Source organism: Carassius gibelio, chromosome B6, assembly GCF_023724105.1.
Source record: "Carassius gibelio isolate Cgi1373 ecotype wild population from Czech Republic chromosome B6, carGib1.2-hapl.c, whole genome shotgun sequence".
NCBI classification, from domain to species: Eukaryota; Metazoa; Chordata; class Actinopteri; order Cypriniformes; family Cyprinidae; genus Carassius; species Carassius gibelio.
The window spans coordinates 12218283-12243944 of record NC_068401.1 but is presented as its reverse complement, the minus strand read 5'-3'; the positions used below and the strand labels follow the sequence as shown (position 1 = coordinate 12243944).

The following is a 25662-nucleotide window of genomic DNA, read 5'->3' as shown; positions in this document are numbered from 1 at the left end:
GTGTAAAAAATTTAGAACATTTGGGATTTCCATTAATCTTAATATGCTGGGCGAAATAGCTCATAAGTGGCAGGTATGATGGAGAGCAAGTAATGCAACATTACACACACTGATGCCAGTGAAAATGTTGGACTTTAATATTAAGACAAAAAAAAGGTTTCTCTCTAATTTTAAACCATTTTCTTTACTCTTTTCTTAAGTGCAAATTAATGGTTCATTAAAGCAGAGAATACATCATGTGTACAATGCTTTACAGAATCTCATGTAATGTAAGAAAAAAGAATCCACATCATACCTATAAATCCATGCATTAAATCTGCGATAATCAGAGTCTTTGGGGTTGCCTCTGACACACAAGCATTGATAAAAATGCCAGAAGCAGAAGAAGTCAAGTGAAACACATAGGGACTAACCATCCTTTGATACAACAACAGGTGCAGAGACCATGACACTTAAAACAAAAACTACAATTCAGCCACCAACAGGCTGTTTTTCATCTACACTGAGAACGCGAGCCTGCGAGAGGCTCCAACAGCTTGGAAAAAGAAACCCGAAATTAGAAGATGAGGACCATCACGTAAATCTCCTCAGACTAATCTTGTACAGTCTTGTTCAAAGCATTTAGTTTTAGAAATACGTTTATTATGATATAATATTAATACACATTAAGGAACATGTGGTTTGGTAATGCAATTGGGAGTAAGGGGAAATTAATTAACAGGAAGATTATTCAGTGATTAGAATAGAAGGCTACCTTCGCGAAATCAGGATAACCTTAAACAGTAACTAGCGGATCAAACTTTTACGATATATTATATTTTAATATTTGCCATTATATATAAAAAATATAATTTATCATCATTTTAAATCATCGTTTTATTACTCGGGTGAACTAAAACGTGATAGCGACGAATTACAAAAACTATTTTTTACTATCATCGATCAAATTTCGTAATAGCTACTGGATAAATATGAGATGTTTGCGAGCAATAATTAGAAAAATAACAAGAACAACACGAAGAATATACGAATAAAACCACCCTGTTAACTCGTTTGTGGAGCCCTACCTATCTTTCGACTTTCATCTAAAAAATTTATTTTCAAACATTTGTGTAAACAAAACGTTTTAGGTTAATGTTATAAACGAATGCCACTGTACCAAGAATTTATGACCTTCTGTTCATTTTACGATGATAAAATAAATCTTTATGTTACATCAGTGGGCTATTAAACCTCCATAGTTCATATAATTAATATGAATTATTTAAATTAATTTTTTAAACCGTAACCAAATGTAATAACAGATTGAACTTTTGAAATAGTACGATTTGTGTGCCACATGCGCAATGAGGCACGATGCTTTATAAAGACACACATCTTTATTTCCTTACACTTTTTTTTTTATTTTCATTTCATCTGTCATTTAAGCAAAACAGATTTTTACCTGAATCTTGATTTTAATATAACAATAAATCACATATTTTAGCCACGAAAAGACACTTGTTGAGTGATTGGAAAAAGAGGCTGATGCATTTGACAGGAGTTTTTATTAAACATTATGAAAACAAGATTCTGAACAACATTCAATTTCGAAACATTTTGGTTTGGACTTACTGACACGTAAGGACATTAATAATTTCGATAAATATATAGAAATTATAGGCTATGTACAGTTTTGTTTTTCTTTTTTTCCCCCATTTATTTATTTATTTGTTTTTTTACATAAGACAGCACACATGACAGCACATTATGTAACCTCAAGCCGCTCTGTCTCAAATTAGACCAATAGACAGAGAGATTGCTTCATAACGAACTGTATCATAATTCATAATTTAAACGAAATAAATTAATCAATGTTAACAGTAGTTTTCAGGTGAGATATCAAGCAGATACTAACCCAGGTAAAGGAGCATACTTGGTGACCTTATTTTAGGAGTCTGGCCGATAAATCTGTTAGGAAATTAAGCATACACAGGTCGGAAAGAATTTGAAAACTGACTTAAGACAATTTACGTGCATTAGATAATCCACTTTGGCAACTTCTACATTTAGCCTGAAGAAGATGGGCTATATTTCAAGCTCAAATGCGCATGATTAATTATAGCAAAGTTTGCACACAAACCCTCTATTGTTGAATTATATCCGCATTTCATCTCATGACATCTACTTGTGGTGTAATTCAGTATGGTCGGAAGCCTATTATCATCACAATGTTGTATGCAAAACAATAGGCAACTGCTTTATACAGAGTATGCTACAGTTTTATTATGTCATAAAAAGTTAAAACAACCCTTCTTGCCCTATGAACGACGTTTGTCATGTTTGAAGTTAACAGTTTTATGTCGTTCTTTATTTAGACAATTATTAGGTTATTAAGACAAATTATATATATATAAATGTTCTTGAAGAGATGATCTCAGTTATTTTTGATATCCATATCTAACCAGTTTTCTACATACCTTCATTTATTTTGAAATACAAAATTCACATAATCAGAGCTTCTGTTAATTGCTTTCGAATTTGGTGCATAGAATATTAGCAGCAATTAAAGTCATCGTATTTGTATGCAATTTAGATCGACAATGTCCACCATAACAGCAATTCGATTAACACAGAGGAAAAGAAATGTTATAGAAATCCCAATTCTTCAAATCGTAGTGCAGTAGGCTTCCTTTGAAATTGTACATATTTAATAGGATGAGAATATCTTTGTCATTTGCATGCTACTACATACAAACATCGTATTAAGACGTTTTAAATAATCAAGCAGAAATGACCTTTTTAAAAAGAAAGTTAAATGAACACATCATTTGACCTCTACATATGTACAATTGGGAATAAATAACTCTGGCTCAGTTCGGTGTTTTTTTTCCTTTGTTCTTATTCTGCACTTTTAAACAATAGAAAAGAAAATGTAAGAACGGATTTCATGTGATGTCGCAAGAACGCATGAGTTCCTTCACATACACGGTTTGTGTCGGGCAGAAGAAAAGAAAAAAAGAGAGAGAGAAGAGAGTGGTTAAGGGCCATGCTTTTCATCCAAGTGCTGTATGAGGAAAAGAGAGAAAGGACCTGGCGCGTCTGGAGTACCATACATGTCCCGCATGCAGGATTGGTGGGGTAATGCAGAATTGGGCAATGCTTGAGGGCCCTCAAAGTTCATAAGCCCCCTTAACATCAGTTCATGACTGAGAAAAGTCAAGGATGTATTGCTATCTCCCTTTCCTGCTTATAAGTGTTTTAGTATTAGCATTGTTCCATACAAAGTCCCTTCGCAGACTGAAGTTTCGTTTCCAGTATGTTCTCATCGCCATTAAGACTCGTCAAAAAAAGAATAAGAGGTTAAGAAAGCAGCTGTATGTCTTAAAGCATGTCGGACTTTGCAGTTAGCGTATAACAAAAAAAAACAAAACAAAAAAAAAAAACAAAAAAACAACAACAACATGAATTTACAGAATTCAAAACTGATGTGTCTTTGGAGGCTATGCGTGATCCCATATTTCGAGCGGATGTGTTATGAAGTAGAAGGGTCCGTGCAGTATCTGTGGAAGATGATCCTAACATTACACTAACCTTAAGACTTTTATGGTACAGTAATATATGTACACAAATAATGAGTGAAGACTTTAAATATGTCGCTGTAATGTTAGACTACACTCTTACAAAATAAAGGTTCTTCAGTTTTTCCTTTCAGCACTTTAAGTTCAGCAAAAAACTTGACTTGCTTGCCAGTAGGCTAACCATTTTGGCGGTAAAAGTGGGTAGTTCTTTGGAAAAGAAAAAGTGCAGTATGTTACGGATTCTGTAGATTTGCATAATTGGTTTTGGGTTCTTTAAAGCACCAGTAGGCTACATAAATGTATAAAGTCCTTAAAAATAAAATATTTTTTTGTAGTTCCCTATATGGCATCAGACCTTTATTTTCAAGAGTGTATGTTCTAAAGTGGACACTGAGTATTTAAGATAAGAACTGCAAATAAAATTCACACTGAAAAACATAACAATTAAGGTTTAAAAAAACGAATACGTTGGTGCGGAAGAAGTCTTTAAGAAGAATCACTCTCACATGAAGAATTCCGTGGAAGTGGTTTTGCCGTGAGTGCCGTTGGACGGGTCCCGAGTGTTGCCGCCTCCGCCGTTAAAGGTTCGGCTCGCGAGCTTCTCGTACTTCTCCTTGTACAGGTCCCGCTCTTTGATCAGACGCGCCACGTCTTGCTTGAGTTGCTCCACCTGGCTCTGGAGCGTGCACTTTTCGCTCTCGAGCATGTGGCGCTGCTGCACGCGCTTGTAGCGGCACGACTGCGCATAGCCGCGGTTCTTCAAGGTTCGCCGTTTCTGCTTGAGACGGATCACCTCTTCTTTGCTGAAGCCTCTCAGTTGCCGGTTGAGCTCGCGCACCGTCATGCTCACCAGCTGCTCGTCCGAGAAGCGGTCCTCGATGCGCGCGTGGTGGCCGTGGTGGTGATGTTGGTGGTGGTGCACCGGGTGGTGGTGCCCGTTCGTGGCCGCTGAGAGGTCTTCTCCGACGTACTGCTGACCGCGATATCCCTCGTAGGGCTGGTGGTGATGGTGGTGGTGGTGCGCGTTACCGATGAGCGCTTCCACCGCGTCCTCGGGCGTCAGGTTGAGGGCCTCTGGACTGATGTGATGCTGGTAGTTGGGAATCCAGTAGAGATCTTCCAGCTGAGGTTTGCCCGAGGAGCCTTGGTGGTTGTTGTTGTTGTTGTTGCTGACGCCATTTCCGAGGTTCTGCACAGGCTGCGATCCGGGACTGGGGGCACAGAAACTGGGCGAGGAAGGCACCGAGGAGCAGGGTGTGCTGATTGGGGTGGAGGATAGCGAGCCCGGGGGCAGGCGGTGGCAATAGCGTTCGGCCTCCGGAGGCTCTTTCTTGACTTCAAACTTCATGAGGTCGAAGTCGTTGACATATTCAATAGCCAGGGGGCTGTTGGGCAAATCTGCGCTCATGGCGAGATCGGTGGCCATGTCAGTCCATGCGACGACACCAACCCTAACAGCCAAAGCGACACGCGTGGGTTTCGCTGGGATTGTGATGAAAACGACTGAAGATGAGTGCCCAGCGTTTAATACATAAGCACGAGCTTCTATTTATAGTGCAGCGAGATATAAGTATGCCCATGCATGTAAATGTACTTATACACCTGCCAGTTTGCCTCTTGTTGACAACTTATCCCAGGTCAAATTCACGCGTTAATATCACTGGCCAGGGCGTCAGAAACTTGAGACTCGTGCATTCAAAACCACCAACCTGACTCGTCTTCGCTTCACCGCGTTAAAGATGACATGTGGTTTCAGAGAAATCGTCCTTTGCGTAACAGAGATTTCAAATATCCTTCTTCACCTCCGTGTTTGAAGTTCCGTTTAAACCGGAGGCAAGAGAGTTTAAGCTTTCATGTGAAGAAAGCTAGAACTTTTTCTCACGTCGCAGAAGAGTCCTTTACACAACAAATGCGCGCCCGACAAGTTCAGGAAACGTCAGACTTAACATCGAAGTCCAAAAGGAATGCTGCTGCTGCTGCTGCTGCTTTTTACACAGGGACCGCAACAATGTGCGTAACGTTAAGTTCCTCCGGTGGGACGCTCCGACGCAGCCCGACGAAGGATGCGGAATTCTGGCTACTTAAATTCACCTCCCTCCTCTGTCACTTTTAAAGATGCATGGACTGCTGTCACCGTTTATGGCTAGAGCTTATTTTTGCACCGTTGTCCACCGCTGACACGCAGTATCACTGAAGCACTGAAAGGAGCAATGTACCACTTTATACACATGGCCCATCTGAGCGTCCCACCCAGACCACGGAAAGGACCAATGGGATGATGCGTAGCAGTAGACATGCATACTCCTATAGCGACGCCTCTATGTGGCAGCTGAGCAGAACGCGCAGCAGCTGACAGGGGTTTAAACAGGTGTTCTTCCCGCCCCCTAGCGACGCGTCCACTGCAACCGCACTTGAGGTGAGCGCGAGGAAAGGCAATAGCCCAGATTGTCTTACTTAGAAAATGTTTATTTAAAACAGAGCAAACACTTCTTAAACGCTATATGCAATGCAAACGCTTTAGGGATAACTTACACATTTATAAATGGAAAACGTACGATAATTGTACGCGTAATTTTCATGACCAGTTGAATTCTTTATTTGATAGACATAAATGATATATATATATATATATATAAATGATATATATATATATAATATATATATATATAGTCATATAGCCTAGTTAAATTGACTTATTTTTTAATTCAAAACTGAAAGTCAGTCTTATGAGAAATTGCATTAGGCCTACAATGAAAGCAAAATTAATACATGTCGAAAATTGAATTCACTTTTTAGGATGGGAAATTATGACACTAACACCATGTCTGCACTTTAAACACTTTGCTAAGTTTTTTGTAATTTAAAAATATAAATGTGATTCAATAAACTTCAGTGCAACGACCATCCAACCAGTTATTATAGTTATTAGTTAGTAGGCTATTATATAAATAGTTATTCAACTATTTATGCATCACGTTTCCTTTCAATAGCCAGGGGGCTGATTATTAACAATTAATTATTTTCTATCATTTATTCCTTCATCAAAAGCCAGCCATCCTTTAGAATCAAGGAGAGAGCTATGGATAATTATTTTACAAAACCTCCACTGTGTTTGGACAGACCGTTTAATAAAGTTTAAATGGATTAGATAATTATGTATTAAACTGCATATTTCCTCAATGTGCCGTAACCCCGTGAACAGTCATTCAGTGTATTGATCTGATAGGATAACACACGCGCAACTTTCTTCCCCGCTTATGACCTATAGGCGGTGACGAACTCAATAACGCGTGATCCAGCAATAAAATCAATCCACATTTCCGCCGGATAGGGAAAAATGCGCAATTTGTGCGGGTGAGTTAATTATGATCCGCCTCGCCAGTGCCAGCCACGCTCCGGATTTCTTTCGCAATTAACCTCTAATTGCATCTCGACTCATCTGCGCGGATCGACAAATAATTAAGCCCCACGCAGCGCGCGCCTTTATCACCACAGCATATGTCTTAATCAGAGGAGCCAGTCTCGCGCTGAAGGAAGTACCCTAAAATGAGGGTCAATCTAGCACCCTATGCGAGGCCGGGTCCTTATTGCAGTGTAAGGACACCGAGAAATGTAGATCAATATAAAAAATGATTGAAATATTATTATAGTGCTTTGCTAGAAATATAAAAGACAGAAAGACATAATGAAACACTATTAAAGGAATAGTTCAACTAAAATGAAAATGTATTCACCCTCAGACCATCTGACATGTAGATGTGTTTTTCTTTATAGGATCATATCTGAGGAATTTTGAATATCATCACTTGCTCAGCAATGAATCCTCTGCAGTGAATGAATGTCGTCAGAATGAGAGTCAAAACAGCTGATACATGCAGGACTCCAGTCCATCAATTAATGTGAAGCAAAAGCTGTTTGTAATAAATCAATTTTTTAACTTAATTCTGTTGTTTTTAGCTACAATATGAGTTATCTATCCATAATATATATATTTTTTTTTCTCCATTGAAAAAGTTGTTTGGTCTGAATCGGGAGAGAAATATGTGCAGATCAAACACGGTTTACAAGCCAAAACAGTTCTCAACAAATGTCTAATTTTGATGTGAAAGAATAAAAAGGAATATAATTTAATCACTTGATAATGGATTATGGTCTGTTATTTTGGTCAGAAGTGACAGTTTAAATTACAAAATTATAAACATGTATTTGTTTTATTTATTTTATTTTTACCAGAACTGCCGTGTTGTTTACTTGTGGATTATTGTGATGCTTTTATCCACACTTATTCTGACGGCACCCATTTACTGCAGATAATCCAGTGGTGAGCGAGTTACAATGCAAATTACTTCAAATCTTTTTCTGATTAAGAAATTATCTGTTCTGATGAAATTCTTCTACATCCATGATGGATGCTGGATTTCTGGGTGAATTATTCCCTTAATTACTGTATTTGACAGGTCTTTACATTCATATGCAGTACTCTGTAATTCCTCACTTCCTCACTCAGTTTTCTCAGATGCTTAATACTTGCCAGTTTATTTGAATGAATGTGTATTTTCGATGCTTCAATATTAATTATCCAAATATAATAGGCTGTATAACTTACATCTTACTACATCTGAGACCTCTACTAACTTTATGTAACATGCTAAGACTTTCTTTCCAGGTGCCAATGAGTGAAATACAGACACGCTTGAGGCTAAAATCTGCCAACGGAGGGGAAAAAAGAAAAGCCTAAGAGGACTGGACAAATCATATCAAGGTATTTGAAGTTGAAGGTGCGCTAAGTCATTATGGAGGTTTTATAAAATAAGCATGAGTGGACCTCAAAGTCCAAGCTAAGCAGTCCGCTTTGAAAATGCCACATTTAAGAAGATCTGCCATCGTCCATTCAGTGAGCGGAGGTGGGTGGGTGTGGATGTGGCCGAGGGCTTGAGACATAAATTTTGAAGTCAGGCCTTTCATTGTGCCTTTGCATATTGGGAGTTAGCTGCTGGTGCAGTTCTACTGATTTAAGCAAAATGGACATCAGCATGTCCAAGGAGAAAAAGAGTATGATAGTTTGAAAGAGAGAATGGGGGTGGGGTTTGGACTAGACATCTGTGGAAATGACTGAGACGGATTTATCCAGTTAACCCCTCCTTAGCTAAAATAGTTAAGAGGTGCGAGGTGGAGTAGGGGGTTATCGGAAGAAGTTTTGGAAAGGAGGTTTTTGTGGGCCTCAAAATCTCACAAATGCCCGTTCAAATACTCAGCAGTAATCGTTCGACTAAATTCAAACCAACAAAGTCCTATGAAGTTCTCAGCTAAAAAAAAAAAAGTGAGTTAGAAAGAGCAAGATGACAGAAAAGAGCATGTAAAGGAGAGAGACTAATTCCTTCAAGAGAACCAAAACATAAAGTTTAAGTACACACAGGAAGAGACATTTTTAAAATGTACTAAAGCTCAAGAGCTTTAAAAAAAATGGCAAGAAGATAAACAGCAATAAAGCACAAGCAGAAAGACTGGAAAGAGAGCAGGAGGGGATAGAAGGAGAGATGACAGATATACTAATGACTAACTACTTGCAGTGGAAGTATGATCATTATTGATGGGCTGGAGTCTTTGCTGATCTGTAACAAGTTTGTCTTTTTTATGCCTAGGCGATCTATCGAGGTAGAGAAAAATTACACTTGACCTTTCATTCTTTCCTTTTCTCATTCAAGTGAGATTGTCCTCGAAAAAATGTGAATGTGTTTTCCTCCTTTCTCTCTCACTCTCCTCCTCCGTTCTCTTTCACATGCGCTTTTACTAAAAATTGAAATATTGATCTTAATTAGAGTTTGCCGAGCTCAGCAGCTCGCGTTGAGCTTTGAGACAAGCGGCAGCAGACATCTGTCTAAGGCACTTACATCCTCGCCGTCAGAGCAAGAGAACGAGAGGGAAGGGGAGGGTGAGAAAAGAAAGAGTGATTGCACCATGAATTTCTCTTTCTCTTTCTCTTCCCATGCAGATAACAGAGACTGGTGAGCAGGGCCATGCACAGGCATTTTGAGGGGCAGTGGCTGAAATTACTGGAGTGGGGCAGCTATTGCTCAGCCATATATGTATATGTCTCTGTGTGTGTGTGTGTGTGTGTGTGTGTGTATTAGTGTTGTGACAGTGATGAAATTTTCCCACTTGATCGACATGGGACAACACCAGTAATACCTGTAACACCAAGGAGTGGGGTTGGTCGTGGTTTTCCTCACTTTCTTTTACTTTTAAATAGCTTCTAAATGGCTGTGCACATTTTACTTTCACTTTCAAATTAGCTGCAATTCTGTGTCAACTGCTTGAATGTACAACAAAACAGCACAATGACTAACTCACTTATATTAAACATAGAACTTTTGATAACAAACCGAATATGATTAGATCATGCTATAGGATATATAAATGAAATAAATATCTAGTATAAAATTATGTATTTGGACACAGTATTAACACTATTAAATACTACGTTTTATAAAAGTTGACATTTTAAAAGGTTGATTTGAAGTGTCAGTTTTTGCATTATTATTGCAGTAAAATCTGGACACAGGGAACACATTATGTTACTCACACTGGCTACATATAATAATTTGATCAGTCACACGAAAGTAATCAGAATAAATATTGACTCAGCCCGACCAGGAAGATATTCCAAAATATATTTGTTTACATACCATATAAACAGAGATGTGGTCTGCGGTTTAGTCATTTTCAGACAGATTCAGATTCCAGAAGCTTTACTGGCATGGTAAAAAAAGGCTTTATATTGCCAAAGCAATGATAGCGCTCTGATCCAGTGTTGTTGAGCATTATCAAATTAACAGGCGGGAATGGGCAGCGAATCAGGCAGTGATTGACAACGTTCTGATCCAATGGCATTAGGGGCATTGTCAGATTGACTGTACTCTAGCCTAGCCCAATTGGGAGGCACCAGGTGGCCAATCACGTTCAGTGGTGTGGTGGTGGTGGGGGTTCAAGAGGAGCACTTCAGCCAGTTAGGGCACAGGGGCAGTGGCTCTGCTGATGAGTGACCATCGTTAAAGAGCATTATAAATTCAGATATATTCATCACACCTCACATATTTTACGCCTTTCTGCACAAATAAAAGATTATGACTTTACTGTACTAACTGAAGTTCTATAGTGATTAATTTAGGGGTTGTTTTGTTTGACATTAAACATGGAAATGTTAAATAAAAATAAAATTAATTAAAAATCATCCGATTAAAAAATAAATAAAAATCACATTAATATATTTTGCCAACTTTAATGGATGTTATTTGGGGGAAAGGCAGTTCTATGATCTTTACTTTTTATTATTTAAAAAAATAAATGAATAATGCTGGTGATGACAGTGAAGCACAATGGAAGTAAATAGAGCAAGTTTTGTAGAATTTTAAAACTAGAGACAAGCAGCTTATAATAATAATAATACTTAAGTATTATTTGAGCTGTAGTTTAAATTGTATTTTTTAGGCTTTACATTTAGGCAACAACTGAACTGAATTTTTCACACCAAAGTTTAGTAAGTGATTAATAAAACGAAATAAGGCCAATTTAAAAGCATTTAGACCTACTAGTGTTACATTTTATATATTATTTTAGTAGTAATGTTATACAAAATGTCATTTTAATAGTTATTATAGGTTTTTAAGAATTATGTTTAGGCAACAAAAAAAAAAGTTGTAAAACTGGACATATCTTTACACAGTAAATGTTTGTAAGTGATTTTTGTCAAACTGAAATCATGATAATATTGTTAAACATATTTTTTATGTTTTGTGGCAATATATATTCGAAACTGTATTTTAACATAGCCAAAATCATTTAATGTTTTATTCATAGACTCATACCTGACGACAAAATAAATTTTGTGGTGAGCAAAATTATGCAGAATATTCTTCAGTTAACTGGTGTTAAAACTTGTGCATTTTTACACCTTTAAAGGTGTAAAAATGGTATTTAAATGGTTATTTAATGGTTTTAGGCATTCAATTAACAAAAAGTTGCAAAACATTACTTAGTGGTTTTGTCAAAATAAAACCATGGCAACATGCATATTGTTCAACATGTAGCTATATAATTGAATCCATTTTAATGTTTAAGGATTGACCCCATACTACCCCTATACTATAAAAGGAGGGACAAATAAAAACTATTTATTTTAATAATCAACATCATGTCACAAGTCAGATGAGCTAAACTATGAACTCTCCTTTAAAATAAAAAGAATATCTATAAGCAAGAGCTCGAAATCAATGCAATGAAAAAAAATAAAAAAAATAATAATAAAAGACAAATAAGCTAAGAGGGGTTAGGTGATGTATGACAACTTTAGTTGATTTTACAACACCCATATCAACATGCATTTTTTTGAAGTATTCCTTCCTGCATGAAGGATTAAACAGAAGAGAAAGATAGAGAGAGAAGTCAGATGAGGGAGTGTTTTCCTTCCCTCCATCCCTCTATGTCATCGTAAACGTGGTTCGCATCATGGGCACGGCCTTTATCTCGTTAACACGGCGGCAGGCTTGTCAGTGCCAGCGAGTGTGTGGTGTTCCGCAGCGAGACCCTCGCCACGGTGTATTAATGCCCCCTGTCGTTGCAGCCGGCGACGGTTAACCAGGTTTCCCGTCGCGACCGGCAGTCGTTTGTCACAGAGCACGGAGCACGAGGCCTTGGTTCAGCGGAGCATTAATAGTCTGAATATCAGCAGTCTCCGCACAGTGAGGGGCGTTCAAGGGATTACAACTCCCATCATCCCCTCTGTACCACTGTTTAACACTCAACATACTAATTACATTACCCGACGGAGACGAGGGAGAGGAGGAGGAGGAGGAACCAACAGATCCTCAATCAAATGCGCATTTTAGGAAAAGACAGGGAGGAGAAAAGGAAAATGACATTGTCAGAAATTAGTTGTGATGGATTTGGTCAGACAGCAGTTAGAGAGGAAAAAGTGAGAGGAGAAGAAAAATGAGTTTTGAGGAGTGTGAGGGAGACGTAACGTTTTTTCCCCGTTTCCTATAGATTCCTTAAGACTCAATTACAGTGACAGACATGCAGCCATGAGCGATGTTCTTCACGTCTACATGCCTCACAACATGTGTAGAGAAATACCGATACTTTTCACAACTTGGAAGTGAGGTGGTTTGTGAAGTTATATGGTTTAATAAATGGAAAACTGGTTAAATATGGTTAAAGATAGGTTAAACATGTTCAGAAACAAAGACAAAGCGGTGCAAATCACAAAGCAATTTTATTTAGTTATTTCCACTTTTTGAAAATACATTTTCACAAGCTTGCATTTGAAATAATACAATTTCTCTGCATAAGAAACCACTACAGAAATGCCGTTTTAAAAATCCCTGAGAATTGCATATACAGTCTGAAACTAACTTTAAGAGCTTATTATGAACATTTGCATTTCTTTCAGAATTGTTTTTGATTATAATGCATATATTCAGTTCTGTACTAGTGACAGTTTTTGAACATATTCCAAGAAATGTTTAATCAACTCTCAGAATTGCATTTCGAAATTCCTGAAACCAAACATGTGACTTCACACCAAAAATAGCTGTGAACATCTCAAGTAAAAACGACTTTGTAAACCATTTTGTAACAATTTGGGAGAATGTATACTGTATTTTATTAAAGTAAAAATCAAGTTAAAAATGTTTCAAAGTTTATTACCAATTAAAACAGCCACCATCAGCCCTCCTTTGGCAAGCTTTCTGTCTGCGTTGTATATAAGAATCGCGGCTTGATATGTAGTGGCTTTCCTGTAATAGAGAGAAGAAAGGAGAAGAAAAATTCCACAAGGAAATAGTTTTTTCATGTTTTTGAGAAAGTGAATTCTGGTTTGGTTACACAACAGTAACTGAAGCCAAAAGTGAAATTAGGGAAACTTTGATTTGTAAAAACAAGACAGACAGACAAGAAATTAATAGCACCTGCTATATAATGACAGGAGCAGCTATCGCTCTGTTTTTACTGATAGAGGAGTGACACAGGAGTGTGTGATTGTCTCAAGTGTTTGATAGCACAGAGATGGATGGAGTAAGAGAAGATGCAGGCAGTGATGCACAGAGTCTGAGCTAATTTATGCAAAGCAGAAAGAAGTTTGTCTTGATGGCCACAATCCTTACAGTGAGAGTTAAACTGTCATTCGTAACAATTAACTGCTCTTGGCGTGAATGTGGTTGTGGATGTGAAGGCAAAAGTATAATCTCACCAGGGTTGGGAATTAAATACACACATGCACCCACGCACGCACGCACAGACACTATACAAATGATTCAGACTCTTTGGCCTGAATATTGTTTTGCTTGAGTGTTTCTTCTTTAATTTCTAATGCAAGCTTTTTACACCACCGACTGAACAGAATTAAGGATTGCTTGGTAATTGGTTGACCTAAATTGGTATTATCTAATTGTGTACTTAAATTTAACAACTGACAGCTGGGAACTATACAACCTAATTCATTACATACCTTTCTGTCAAAGTTATCTGACATTATTAAGATGAATTAGTTCTGACACAGTTTAACTCTGAGTTCTAGTCATATTTCATTACCATTTTCTAAATGATAGTCTATAAACTGTGATAATGTGAGAAATGTTGAAGGTGTCTGAAAAACAAAATGTTGGTTTGACAATGTACACAAACACAATTTTTTATAGCTAGTGTGGAAAGAAAAATATAATAAAATATGCAACATTTTAATGAGAGAATATTACTGATGAATATGTTTGAATATCATTTCCAATTCCTGTTAGGAAGCAAAATTGAAAATAACTTATATTTAAACTTGAATAATAATAAGTAAATAATAATGAATGATAAATGAAAACATAAATAAATAATAATGGCAATCAATCAATCAATCAATCAATTATTAAATGGTTCAAGGACCTTACATGTATAGACATTTTTTTTGTTTGTCGATTACTGTTTTGTTGAAATCTTAAATGATCTCATAATTTGACAACATATTTCTGAGGATAATGCATTAAAAAAAATTCTAAACATTATCCATTGTTTCGTCCTCTAAATAGCAAAATAATAATTAATAGAACTTAAGGAATCCAAGTTGTATAAGAATTGCCAAATTTGCTAAACTTCACGCTATATTAATGTGAATTTGAGAGCAGCACTTTTTCAGTCTTCATGTAGAAGATGATTTCAGGCAACAGGCTGAGAAAGTGACATGTGAAAAGCCATGGTGGTCTGGTGGGCACCTGTGCTATTCTCAGACACAGGGGCTGCCATCAATGATCTCAAAGGGGAACTGAGCTGGAACTTGGCACGAGAGAGATAAGAAGCTGGCAGAGAGATTTGTGTGTATGTATAACAAGCATAAATTTGTATAAATATGCAGACATGATACTTGCCATCACTCAAGAAAGCTTTGGAAATAGAAAGAAACCCGACATGCATGAACATGAGCTAAACTTAATCAGAAACACAGAGGTATACATTTTTTTATATTTGGGTATAGAGAAGAGAATGATTATGCCACGCTTCAGTGTGACCCATATGACTGTGAAAAGCCACTGCCAGGGTGTAAAGTCGAGGTTAATGACAGCAGTTTCTGTTCTGCAGTAACTAATTTAAGATAGGAAGTATGAAAGCATGAGAAAGGAGAAGACTGAAGAGTTGAAAAGAGTTCAGATGAATACTAAAAAGTTAGAACCACTTTCTCAGAACCTTTAAGAGAAGTTGATTATTTATTGCTGAAAAAAATGTCATGTGTGTGAGTTAGTGTGAAGAAAGTGAGGAAAGACACTGTTCCATGGGGTGCGGCTGGCGTGTGTGTGTGAGTGAGTGTGTGTGTGTGTGAGAGAGGTTATAGGGGCCCCTCTCCACTAATCCTCTATCAGTGAGACACACATGCCAGCTTCAGCTGTGCCTGTCCTTAACAACAAACCTAAATATTAGTAACCCCTCAGTTAGTATTATATACCTCATGTAGCCCCTCTCTTAAATAATACCAACCCCATCGATATTATTAACCCATCACTGCGTATTAAGTAGCTCAGCTTCGTACTCCGTAAATATTTATTACCTCCTTACTCTTTATATATACAGTGACCCTAAAAAGCATTTGGACTCCTAAGCCACACTTAACAAGCCTATTTTACATTTATATGAATGTAGTATTGCAATGCAATGTGGCATCTGCAAACAAATTTCACAAGACATTTTCTTAGAGCCAAGTTTAATTTCTGAGGCATATTTTTCTAATTACTCAAATTTTTGGTACGCATATTAAGTAATTTCCTCGATTTTTACACAGGTGTACCAGCAGAGTAACAACAGATGTAGTTGTCATCACATTAACTGTATACATTTTGGTAGCACTTTATTTTACAGTCCTTTTCCTTATGTACACACTATGTACTTATTATAGTAATTAAAATAACTATGTAATAACTAGGTACTTACCCTAAACCTACCCCTACCCCATGTAGTTACCTTGTACTACCAGAACTTTCTTAGACAAGTACACTATAAGTACATGTAAGTACACATACTGTAAAATAAAGTGCAACTGACATTTTATCTTAATTGTTAATAACATAATTATCATTTTTGTTAGCAGATGTATATTTGTTAGCTTTCTTTAAAGTACCACCTGGTTTTATATTAAACTAGTGCAAAAACATTTTAGATACTTTAGCCAATTTATCTACTTTTTGTTATAATTATTATTTTATACTGAATCTGTTAAATCTGAAGTCTTGTAGACATATAAATACACACCTTTGGCCTGTGGGCCAGCTGCAACGGGCACCTTTGGGGTATCAGGGTTCTCTGACATGTCAGGGGAGCTGGACAAAGAGATGAAGGAAGGCAGCTTCTCAGGACCCGAGCAGGACGAGCCCTCATCTGCCTGTATGGACTCTGTAGACTGTGTCTGAACTTCCTCTGAACTAAAAAGGCAAAACACCAAATAATAGATTAGATTAAGATTACTTTTTTTTTTTTTCCTCAAAGGAATTTCTAAATAAGCATCATGCTTATAAGGGATTAGCAGGGTTATTCATGTCACTTCCCTAAAATAATATAATTATTCAAATTATGATCATATTTTTTGTTGACAATTGAGAATCCTAAAAGCTAATGTTATATTTGGTCCTGATCCTGACCTTTTTAAAATGTCTCTAGTACGGGCTTTCTTGGTCGGTCCAAAGCTTGCGTTAGAGCCGGAGCGCTTCAAGCTCTGTCTGTGATGCAGCTTGCATTTAGATCCACGTGGACACACACCGGTACTGGAGAAGTCTGGACACACCAGCGTGTGTTTCTTCTTACACTGTGAAGAGAGCAAAACATTCTTAATGCTGTATTTCTTTATATCCAGATTGACAATGGATGTTTTGTGGTTGATTATGAACATGTGGGACACTGTCAGGTTAAAAGGAAGTAGAGATTTCAAGTGTGCAACACTCTGTAGGAGTGCACTGAAGTTAGCAAAAGTAAGTGTTTGCGTGTGATCACACATCAGTAGGTGCATGTATCTGATATGTGAGAGAAGGTGAGCATGTGTTTGTGTGTGTAAGTGAGAGTAGGTGAGAGTGTCTGTGTGCCTGTGTAATTTGGGCGTAAATTGGTAGCTTCATTCTTCAGGAGACCCGATCCCTCCCACCTGTCAGAGAGGCTAATTATACCCCACTATGGGGTGAGGAGCGCGAGACGCGTGTATAAGTGAGAGAGAGAGAGAGAATGGGCGAGTGTGGGGCATGTTGCTCCAGAAATAAACAGAGTGACAGAGAGAGAGAGAGAGAGAGAGAGAGAGAGAGAGAGAGAGAGAGAGAGAGAGAGAGAGAGGAGGGGGGACTGTATGTCTGTGTGGGAGGGAAGGATGGCTGAAGGATCGTGTTTCCGGGAACACTGTGGACTCCCTGTCAACCTTTGGGACAGACCGCCCAGAGACACTTTACCCAACGATGATCAGGTCAGAGCCACAAGCAACCTAAAATGACCAAATCTACAGTTATTAGGTATTATCTCGTTGTGCTTAGAAATGAGATACAGAAACCAGACAGATTTTATTAAATTAAACCCACAGCGACCCTTCACACAGGAAACAATATTTTCAGCTGTGCTACTTTTTTTAATTGTCACACATATGTATCTGATTGCTGCAAGCTAGATATGATGCAAACAAGACGAGACCAAAGCAAAGCAAAGCAAAAAACAAACAAACAAAAAAAACACCTAAACAAACATAAAATAGAAAAATAAATAAATAAAAATAAAAATAAAACAAAACAAAAGCAGACATGACTACGGAGTCCCACACATGACCTGCAGGGAAAAAAATAGTAGGCTAAATTTTGTGCTCAATTTACTAATTCATTCCCTCAATGTAATAAAATATCTACACGATTACTATTGCATTCCCTCGATTTACTATTTTGTTCACCCGATTTTGAAATTGTGTACACAATTTACAAATTTGTTCCCTCGATTTGCTAAATCGTGCGCATGGTTTAGCAAATCGAGGGAACGCAACAGTAAATTGAGGGAACGCAATAGTAATCGTGTGCATATTTTAGAACATTGAGGGAACAAATTAGTAAATTGTGTGCACAATTTATTAAATTTTTCTTGCATGTCATATGCGGGGCTCCATTTATGACAAATCACCAAACAAATCAAACACAAAAACCCACAATTTTTTTTTTAAATAAAATAAAATGAATGAATAAATAAACAATAATTTTATTGTATGTCATAGATTCTATCACTAACTGCAAAAATACATATATAGTGTGGCTATGGAGTCTTTAAATACAAGATGATAGCTTTTGCTTTATTTACTGTTATTAAATATATATATATATATATATATATATATATATATATATATATATATATATATATATATATATATATATATATATATATATATATATATATATATTATAAAAACACAAACAGTCTAGTGTAACTGGATTATCGACCCAATGAATCTGGGTCTCTAATGCCCCCTAAATCATCCTATAGACAACATCATCACTCACCACACTCAGGGCTAATTGGCCCAATTTGCTAAATCCCTTGCCACTTGAATTCAGTCGATTCCAATTCAACCCCATTTCAGAGGAGCATTTGGGACCTTTCTTTTTTTAAACACCCATTTGTTTCTTGTTTGACTGATAACATCCATGTCGAGCTTTAATCATTCAAAGGTCCGGCGGAGGCAAATAGAAGTGATGTATAAACTGTGAGAAATTACAAGCGATGTGAAGTGGGATAATCTGATCACACGGCATCTGTAATTTTAACTCTTCTGATTTCATGTTCACTACAATACAGGCAGCATCTAGGATGGGACCAGGCTGTTTTTGCAGTGAAATTGACCTACTATAACACTGGCATCTCCGGGGCATTTATAATTCAACAACATTGACTGCATCCACTGAGTCTACTCTCTCCGCCAACAGACCAGTTGATGCATATTGACCACTAAGATGGCCAGATCTGGTTGAATCCCCCAATTTCAGACTTGTTGGTTGGCTGCTAGCTACTGAATTCAGCTGTTAGGAGAAAAAGTTTTTTTCTATTTGTTGTCAAGCTGCTAAAGTGGCCTCTAACAATGTCTATTTTCCCATATTTGCAAGGTTCATGACATCTTTTCATGCATTTTTCAAGAGCTTCGTCTAATTGATTTCCACATTGCTAATGATTTCCATATTGCTGTCTGTTGAGTCTTTTGTTGAGTCTGCTGCTTTATTATTTGAAACAGCTGATATTTTGTTGCACAGCAGTATATTATTGTGGAAGTATTGAGAGGATAACCAGCCTCTTTCATCCCCTTTCCAAGTGGGACAATTCTTGGCCCATAAAATCCCAAGTCTGGTTAATTAGATCAACTTAAATCAGATCAGTATGGTTAGTTTAGCCAAAAATTCACATCCACCAACATGCATGATGAGTAAGCAAATAGTCCTAATCACGTTCCTTTCATTCCCACCAACATTCAATTTCTACAAATTAGTGAAAGCTCCAATGTGAAAAGTACGGGTGACATAAATCTTACCAAACTTATTAATTGATTGGCTATTTGAAATAATTCTAATTGGAAGAAAATCCAGCTGATGGGAGGTGGACACAGTACTGAGAAGGCTCATTAACTTTGATGTTCATGGCTGCGATCTGGGCAAAGAAAACACAAAAGCCCGAGTCCTCCCCAACCATGCTCTCTCATACATTTTAATTTACATAAAAGCAGCAAAATAGAGGGAAAAGAGAAGTGTGTGAGAGAAAAAAAACGAGAAGTGGATGGAACATCTTTATATCAGTGCAAGTTAACAATTTTCCACTTGATTTAAGAAAGGCTGGGAAGTCTCTGGGGCCTATTAGAAGAGCTTTCTACTGGCCACAAAGCAGAAAGAGTCAGCACATTTTACATTACTGAGACAGAGAGCAAGAAAGAGAGAGAGACAGAAAGAATGTATGGTGGTGTGAGCTATGATAAAGAGCTAGGAAATGAGAATAGTGACAGAGTGATAGAGGGATGAGAGAAAGAGAACGAGAATCAAACGAAGAGTGATCAGGATGAGGTGTGAATTGATGTGACCAGCAAACAAAAGAAGGAACGGGACAGAAAAGCGTGTGAAATGGCAGACAGAAAGAGAGCCAGAGGAGGGGAAAAAAGAACAGGGGATGGAGAAATAAAGAGGATGAGAGCGCGCTTTAACCCTTGCTCCGCTGGCGTATCAATTGCTGGCCTCTCGCCTGTACTGCTGTCATCAGCACTTTTTCACGTCCATAATTATGGTGCGCTATCCATCATATCTAAGACAGTGCTTTTGGGACGGCGCAAAATTACAGACCTAAGCACTTCAGCTAATAGAATAAATATTAATATCTCTCTTCTTATATATTCTCATTCTCACCCCAAATATTTAAATGAGCCCTGACAGCGAGAGAATGCATTTGTTACGATGAAGGGAAAGCAAAGAAGAACAAATGGAGGGAAAAAAAACAGAGCGAGAGACAGACAGAGACAAAGAGAGAAGACGGGAGAAGCAGAAAACGCTGCGGAGAAACAATTCATTAGAATGAGACAAATCCAAAGAGGAAGAAACTGATAGGGGCGGCGATGAAAGTTTCTGCAGAAAAACAATGAAGGGAGGCATACTGTCAGTTTAAAATAATAAATCACTTTTATTCTGGCACATATGAATTATGCTATCATCTCAAAAGCTTCCCGCTTTAAAATCTAGCGCAAAATGGCACTACAGTAAAAAAAAAGAGGCACTCAGGAATTTTTTAATTGGCGGATGTGGCAGTTGTAAGAGGGCTTACAGAGATAATTATTTGGTTGGTTGTGTGATCTCAATATGGACACACAATGATTACCCACTCCATGACAAATTAAGAGTCCTTTATTAATCAACAGATATAACAAAGTCACCTGATGACATTTTTTTATTATTATTTACTTATTTGTGTTTATTTAACAACTTTTTGGTGTCACTTTTTTGGTACTTTAACAAAAAAATTAATTTACAATATTTTTTTTTTGTACTCAGAAATGTTCATTTATAAATGTACAGTTTTACTTAATTCATGTTCATTACAAAATTAATGTTAAATAACAATAATTGTTCATCTATGCAATTTAAAATGTAAAAAATACATGTACAAAGTTACTGTTTGATGTTGTATAAGTATTGTTCATTTTAAGTTCGTGATGCCTAATTAAGTAATGGTAATGAAATGAAATTTATTACTGTAAAGTGTTACTAACATTTCAAGTAAAGAAACATTACTAAATGCACTGTTAATAGAACAGTTCACCCAAAAATAAAAACTTGCACCTACCCTAAAGACATCCAAGATGTAGATGAGTTTGCCTCTTCATTGGAACAGAATTTGAGAAATTTAACATCAAATCACTTGGATCCGGGAACACAAATAGATCCTTTGCAGTGAATGGGTGCCGTCAGAATGAGAGTCCAAACAGCTGATTAAAAAAAATCACAATAATCCGCATGTAATCCACATGACTCCAATCCATCAATTAAAGTCTTGTGAAGTTAAAAGTTGTGTTTGTTGTTACAAAAAAAAAAAAAAATTATCCATCAAAACATTTTAACTACAGATTGTCGCTTCTGACAAAAATAACAGTCCATTATAATGCTTCTTCCAGTAGAAAAAGCCCATCTCGTTGTCCTATTAAAATATGGATAAAGAATGTGTATTTTAGCTAGAAGGAACGGTTTGAAGTTAAAGAAGCCTCAATGATGAATTATTTTGTTAAAAAGATTAACCTTTTTTCTTCACAAGAAATCAATTGATTGACTGGATTTGTCAATTACTTGCATTTGTTTTTCAGTTGTTTGGACCCTCATCTGATGGCACCCATTTACTGGAGAGGATCCTTTATTCAGCAAGAGATGCTAAATTTCTCCAATTCTGTTCTGAAGAAGAAACAAACTCATCTACATCTTGGATGGCTTGATGGTGAGTACATTTTCATTTTTGGGTGAAGTATTCCTTTAAGCTAAGACTTCTGAAATATAACAAAGAACGTGACTAGCAAAAGTCATACAATATTGTGTATTCAAATTGGATTAAAACAAGAATGTAATAGGTAAAAACAACATGACGATGGCTATACCCATTTCATGCAAGTGAAGGTTTGTACTCTCCCATACAGCTTAATGAGACCGAGGGACAGGTGTGATGGAGGACAAGAGAAGTGTGTGTGTGTGTGTGTGAGAGAGAGAGAGAGAGAGAGCTGGGAGGATAGAGGTCACGGATGGGGTAGAACCTGCTGGATTAAGGACATATGAGGACACTTGGTAAATGTGGGTCATGTTGTCCTCTCATTACTGCCCTCGATATGTCACTCACTCACAAACATGGAGGAAACAAAATGCTTATATCATAAGCACCCTGATGAAGGTTCAGATTAGCATTAGGGACACTTGGTCAACTTTTAAGAGCTCTATTTAAAACTCTTGGAAAAAATCATCACCAATAAACGGCATTCATTCATTAAGACCAATAAAACTGTCATCAACTGCAAAGCACTTTAATCCAACAAATGTTATGAATGTCCAACTACATACACACTAAAATAAAGAGGACCTTACAGCTTGTATGAGCATGCAAGTAAAAGTCAAAAGAATTTTGTTGACATTGCTGACCTGAAAGTTGAACCACGTGTGTTACGTGCCAAATGCTAGATCTCTCTCCATATAAACACCTTTTATCACAATACAGGTGGATGCTCTTTCCAGGGTCAAAGAGCAAAATTTGCCTATTTTTATTTTTAGTTAATACATGTATATGATACTATAATACTGGTAGCACTTTATTTTACAGTCCTGTTCCTCATCTATATACTATGTACTATTATAGTAATTACAATAACTATGTAATAACTAGGTACTAACCCTGAACCTACTTCTAAACCTACCCCATCTATTTACCTTGTATTACCAGAACTTTCTTAGATAAATCAACTAAGTACACTATAAGTACATGTAAGTACACGTACAGTAAAATAAAGTGCAACCATAATACGTTACTATAGTAAACTATAAGGAAATTTTTAATTTACATAATTTACATTTTTATAGCTGAGAATAGCTTATGTTTTAACATGAAGAAGCAGTTAGAAAAGTCATGTTAAAGATTTCAAGTGTAATCCACATGTTTTTGCATTGAAATCATCAAACTGTCTTACCTTATCTCCCTGAGGGCAGTAGCCTCGGACAAAGTCTTTGCACACATCCGCTTTGCGAGAGACATAAACATGGCTGTAGGGACAGCTACTGTTATTACAAATCCCCTTCAGAAAGTACGAGCACACGGGCATCTATACAGAAAAAAAACAAACAGCGATTAATAGCTTGAAAGTGGATCTATGCAAACCATTTAAAACCTCAGAAAACCGAAGATTAAACTATTGTCCAGCACTAAGTGTGAATGAATATGGTTAGTTTGAGAAACCAAAAAACTTCTGAATGTTAAGAGCAGTTACAATACATCGTAGCTTTTAAATTCCCTTTCTAACAGATGTGAGTCAATATAAAGTAAGTGACGGAAAACGTAAGTGAGTTACACACATATGGCACCAGTATTGTATCACATATCTATTGAAGCCCCTGTCAAAACACACATTTATCACACACTGTCTAATCAGTAATTATGTGCATGTGTCAATGGCACAGATTTGCACTGACTCCTCGTGAATATAATCTGCATGTATGAATAATCTGAACGTGACGGCGAGCTCTCTGGGCTTAAAATAGAATGTGAGGATCGCGCACACGATGAGCGAGAGGGGGGCCGCTGACCTCTTAAGTGGAATCTCATTTCCATGGGGGTCATATCATTTCTGCTTAATTAACTGCAACAGAAATATTGACCCAAGCGGGGCGTCCTACCACCTGCATGATGTGTTTATGTGCAGGGGAGGGGAATGGACGCTAGCCACGACTGGGGTGAAGGGGTTTGGGGGTTGGGTTGGGGGTCTTGTTTCTCAGTTATTTGGAGGGGGAACTGGATCGTTTTCAATTGCAGGCGTGAACTCAAGCCATGCTTCAAGGCATATACACGGATGACACAGGTTGCGGGGTTAAATTGAGCCCCAAGGCTGTGGAGGAACAGGAGGAGGGGGGCTTATAGGGTTGGGACTAGCAGGTGGGCCTGTGCTGCGATGAGGTGGCTCTGCTCCTTTAAAACAAGCGGACAGCTGGTCTCTTGGTGGACTGGAGGGGTACAGGGTGATGACTGTCACAGGTGCAGTGATTCGGCATGCCTGAATGGGTGGGGGGGGGGGGGCCTTGGACAGAATACAAGCAAAAGTCTGAACAAGTGTTAAAATATGGGAGGGGGGCAAGGAGAAAGTATGTGTGTTTTACAGAAAGTGAACGCTCTTGGAGGGGCTTTTTTTGTGTCAAACAAACAATGGAAACAGGTGTCTCACTGTGAGAGGGAAGTGTGGGGAAAGTATCACACAGTATCTTACTGAACCTGGAATGACACTTCTGTTCCTGTCAAACTACACCTCTTCATTTACCACTCCTGCTGTCATTCTAAATAACGCATCATTTCTATGTTACTTTCATTTTATACTAAACATGCTTTAAGGTCTCAATATCCAAACTAAATAAAAGAAAGCATCTGATCATAGCAATGTGTACATATACAACGATTCATACAATACGACAGCTTTATAAGCAGCTGTACCGTATTAACAGTCTTCCTACATATTTTCCATTTCAAAATTCTAATTTCCAAACCTCTCAGTAGATTTTCAGACCATATTTAAAATACATGGTTCATATAGCATTTTTTCAGCTTTATATTTGGTATATAGTACAGTCATCGTAAATATTTGCGATATATTTATAAATATTTTCTCAACGTGACAAAATACAGAGCCAGTAAAATAAGAAAATATTATTATTCATAAACAAGACTTTTGCATGCACACAATTTTCTTTTTGTGCCCCTAAGTTTTTTTGTTTTTTTTTGCATGCCAAGAAACCGCACTGTAAAAAGGTCTGACGGCACAAAAGGTGGATCAGTGTGCATTGTCCTATATGCTAAGTTTTCAAAGGTCCTTGAGGTTATGTAATACGTTGCTAAGAATATTATTAAAAAAAAGAAACCCAAAACGCTTATAACATGCATTTTGCATAATGAAAAAATACACATGGAATTCATTCTGTTTTGTTTGACAATCACTAAAGAAATTCTAATTCAATAACAATTTGTAGAGACTGAAAATGAAAAAACAAACAAACAAAAAAAAACTGAGTTTTGTCTTTGTATTGCTTTAATTCTCTGCAGAGAATGATCTGGTTTACACACAGCTTCTGAGTCTGTGTGCAAAGAGATAACACACAGACTCACAACTCAATATACTCCTTTTTTCCATATTTTTCAAAATCTGGAAATATTTAAATCAAATTACATATTTTGCCATACTTTTCCAAACTGTGTAGGAACCCTGTTTTCAACACAAACAACAGATACAGTTTTACTTTCAAATAGAATTACAACTTCAATTTTAAACTATATAGCAGCTCTCTAGTGTGTTTATGTATTTACTTGA

General features: G+C 37.2%; 2 protein-coding genes across 2 annotated transcripts in view; both read right to left on the bottom strand.

Annotated features, from left to right (window-relative positions):
• Window positions 1-1530: 1530 nt before the first annotated feature.
• Window positions 1531-5763, bottom strand: LOC127958984 (transcription factor MafAa-like). Its single transcript, XM_052557979.1, has one exon. The coding sequence runs from the start codon at window positions 4984-4986 to the stop codon at window positions 4063-4065; it is 924 nt and encodes a 307-aa protein (XP_052413939.1). The 5' UTR covers window positions 4987-5763; the 3' UTR covers window positions 1531-4062.
• Window positions 5764-12812: 7049 nt separating this feature from the next.
• The window catches only part of zc3h3 (zinc finger CCCH-type containing 3), a 71313-nt gene continuing 58463 nt past the window's right edge, over window positions 12813-25662 (bottom strand). The window contains exons 9-12 of the mRNA XM_052558905.1: window positions 23284-23415; window positions 16724-16887; window positions 16338-16507; window positions 12813-13354 (exon numbers count right to left, since the gene is read on the bottom strand). Coding sequence (XP_052414865.1) covers window positions 13284-13354; window positions 16338-16507; window positions 16724-16887; window positions 23284-23415 — 537 coding nt within the window. The 3' untranslated portion in view covers window positions 12813-13283. The remainder of the gene's footprint in view (window positions 13355-16337; window positions 16508-16723; window positions 16888-23283; window positions 23416-25662) is intronic.

Coding starts and splice junctions, on each gene's coding strand:
- LOC127958984 (XM_052557979.1), bottom strand. CDS start 4,986: ATGGCCACCGATCTCGCCATGAGCGCAGATTTGCCCAACAGCCCCCTG.